The 3,702-nt window shown below is 38.4% G+C and overlaps 1 protein-coding gene across 1 annotated transcript; it reads right to left on the bottom strand.

Moving 5' to 3' along the window:
• Positions 1 to 1,982: 1,982 nt before the first annotated feature.
• Positions 1,983 to 2,930, bottom strand: LOC115271617 (olfactory receptor 5B12-like). Its single transcript, XM_029914503.1, is given in 1 exon segment — positions 1,983 to 2,930. A coding segment is annotated over 1 exon segment (945 nt). The 5' UTR covers positions 2,928 to 2,930.
• Between the last annotated feature and the right edge of the window lie 772 nt (positions 2,931 to 3,702).

The following is a 3,702-nucleotide window of genomic DNA, read 5'->3' as shown; positions in this document are numbered from 1 at the left end:
GGATCAGCAGCAAATGAGAACTGACAGGAAAAAATATCAGTAAACTTTAAGACAGATCAAGTTGAGCACTCCAATCTGAAAAACAGAAATTTAAAAAAAATTTTTCTTAAGTTTATTTATTTTTGAGAGAGAGAGAGAGAGAAAGAGAGAGAGAGAGAGAGTGTGTGTGTGAGCGGGGAGAGGCAGAGAGAGAAGCAGCCACAGAATCTGAAGCAGGCTCCAGGCTCCGAGCTGTCTGCACAGAGTCCAACACGGGGCTTGAACCCACAAATTGCAAGATTATGACCTGAGTCAAAGTCAGATGCCCAACCAGTTGAGCCACCCAGGCACTCCAGAAATGTTTTTTAATGAAGAAAAAATAAACAGTTCCAAAGAACTGTGGGATATTGCAAGAGTACCAACATATGGCTATTGAGACACTCAAAAGGAGAGAGAGGAAAGAGCAGAAAGAATATTTGAAAAAATAATGGCCAAAATCTCCCTGGGTCTGCAGAAAAGAATGGACATATATATAGATTCAGAAATTTTGACATAGTGAGACTCAAAATTTTAGCAGGTTTGTACATTAACAAATTCATAACATTGCATACAAATAAGTTATTAATACTATTGTAATTTAAATATTAAATGTTATATTTTTATTTAGGTGAAGAAAAAATATGCCTGTGGCCCTTTACTTTTTCCTGTATTGTTATATGTTTTCTCTATTAAACTTCCATAAAATGTATTATTTTTAGATAGGACTCATTAATATGGAAATTTGGCTAGGAAAATAAATGTCCATGTGAAGAATATATATTTTCATTAGAAACAAGAACAAACTAAGAATCAATAATAAGTCTACACTCAAGGAGCTTTGAAAGTATTTTCATACACTTCAGTTTTTTCAAATACAAAACATATTGCTTTTTCATATGCAGAAAGATAAAGTAAAAATAATTTTTAAAACCAAACATATTTATATATATATAATTTTCAAAAACCAAGCATATATATATGTGTACACACACACACACACACACACACGTATATATTATTTCCATTAAGTGAACTATTTATATTAAGAATGTGTTCTGAGTTGGGGTGCCTGGGTAGCTCAGATGGTTAAGCATCCAACTTCAACCTAGGTCATGATCTCGCCATTCCTGAGTTCAAGCCCCATGTCAGGCTCCAGGGTGGCTCAATTGGTTAAGTGTCCAATTTCAGCTCAGTCATGATCTCACCATTCATGGGTCCGAACCCTGCTGACAACCCAGAGCCTGGAGCCTCTTTCAGATTCTGTGTCCTACTCTCTCTCTGCCCCTCCCCTGTTCACACTCTGTCTCTTTCTCTCTCTCAAAAATAAATAAACAAAAAATAAATAAAATAAAAAGAAACAATGTGTTGTGAGACACTAAAATAATTGCTTTAAATTCTACTATGCCAATAGACCTACCTTCTGTATGTCTTAACTAATTTCTCCTTCTGTGGTGTGTGGATTTCATGAGTTTCTCACGAATTATTTATGTGTGTGCTTGTGTGTATACACACATGTGAGTATACATGTTCATGTGGGAATGTGGATGGATATGTTTATTAAGAAGAATTTTTAAGGGCACCTGGGTGGCTCCTTTGGTTAAGTGTCTGACTCTTGACTTCAGCTCAGGTCCTGATCTCACAGTCCTTAAGTTCAAGCCCCACTGTCAGTGCAGAGCCTGTTTGGGATTCTCTCCCTCTCTCCCTGCCCTCGCCAGCTTTCTCCCTCTCTCTCTCAGAATAATTTTTTAAAAAAAGAAAAAGAATAATTTTTAAAATAAGAACATATTTATGGGTAATTCTTCCTAATCTATCCTTAGGTATTATATTTTTTAAGACTTTGGCTTTGAAAACTTAATCAATAGCTGAGAAAATTACTATAACAAATTAGAAATTTGTGGGCTTGACAGGTATTTTCTCTAAGAGATCTGAGGTGGATAAGAGTGTTTATTGTTGATTCTTTATAACTAAAATATGAGTCCTATAGAAGACTTTGCCTTCCCCATGGCCTTTTTAAAGGCACTCTTGACCTCTTTGTTCCTCAAGCTGTAGACCACAGGGTTTAGCATGGGGATGACCATGGTATAGAATATGGATGCCACTTTGTCTGTGTCCATGGAATGGCTGGTGCTGGGCTATAAGTACATGAAAGTGCCTGTCCCGTAGAAGATGGAGACTGTAGTGAGGTGGGAGGTACAGGTGGAAAAGGCCTTCTGGCGTCCTTCAGATGAGCGCATCCTCAGAATAGTGATAAATATAAACATGTAGGAGATCAAGATGACCAAAACAGAAAAGAGGTTATTAAAGCCCACTACCAAAAAAATAACCATCTCACTGATGTAGTTGTCTGAGCATGAGAGAGCCAGGAGGGGAGGAGCATCGCAGAAAAAATGATCAACCACATTGGCTCTACAGAAGGTGAGCCTGAAAATATTCCCAGTGTGGATGGCCGCATTCAGGAAACCACAGATGTAGCAGCCCATGACCAGATGAACACACTTACCTGTCGTCATGGTGGTGGTGTAATGCAGGGGTTTGCACACTGCTACGTAGCGGTCATAGGCCATTGAGGCCAAGAGGAAACTTTCTACAGTGATAAAGGCTACAAAGAAAAAAAACTGGGTGACACATGCATTGTAGGAGATGACCGTGTCTCTTAAAAGTAATCCAGCCATGACCTTGGGAGTAACAGCTGTAGAGTAACCAAAGTCCACCAGAGACAGGTTACTGAGGAAAAAGTACATGGGAGTGTGGAGACGGAAGTCCAAGAGAATCAGCACCATCATCCCTAGGTTCCCAGTCAGAGTGACAAGGTAGACAAGGGAGAATATTAAGAAGAGAGGAATCAGCAGTTTCGGGTCATTGGTTAACCCCACAAGAATGTACTCAGTCACCTCGGTGCTGTTCTCCATGGGGATCAGTGAGGATTCTATGGCTGCCCTGTAGTAATGAGAAAAATCGAACCAGAATTATAAATGGAGAGGATTCTGCTGAAATCAGTCAGCATGTCCACTCTGTGTCTTATTTCAGTATTCCAAAAACTTGCTCCCAGGACTCTCTAAAACTAAAGCATGGTTATGATAACAAAATGCAATATTTATTTTTTTCAGTTTTTTTAAAGTTTATTTATTTTTGAAAGAGAGAGAGAGAGAGACAGATCACGAGCAGGGGAGGGGAAGAGAGAGAGAGAACAGAATCTGAAGCAGGCTTCAGGCTCAGAACTGTCAGCACAAATGCGGGGCTTAATCCCACAAACTGTGAGATCATGACATGAGCTGAAGTCAGATGCTTAACCAACTGAGCCACTCAGGTGCCCCTGAAATGCAATCTTAAGTTATTATACAAAATGCCATGATAAGGTTTTGGAGATAATACATCCCAATCTCTTCACAGAGAACCGAATTAAGGTAAAAGGAAGAAAAGAAAGGACATATACAATGCCACCAGATTTATTGCTAAACGAAATAACACAGACTCCCGTGTCAAAGCTGACAAAACAACCACCAATTATTCTTTGTATTGAACTAGAATAGCTTAGTAAAATTAATGTGAAATTGAGTTAATTTTACTTCAAATAGCACTTTTTTTCTTGCCCATGGTGTCAAGAACACTGTTAAATGATAGTAAAAGATAGTTAAATAAAACATGTCCTTAGTCTAAAATGGTCTCAGTAAAGGATAGTACATA

Source organism: Suricata suricatta, chromosome 11 (genome assembly GCF_006229205.1).
Source record: "Suricata suricatta isolate VVHF042 chromosome 11, meerkat_22Aug2017_6uvM2_HiC, whole genome shotgun sequence".
Lineage (NCBI taxonomy): Eukaryota > Metazoa > Chordata > Mammalia > Carnivora > Herpestidae > Suricata > Suricata suricatta.
Note: the sequence above shows the minus strand (reverse complement) of the source record. Positions and strands in the feature narration are given on the sequence as shown.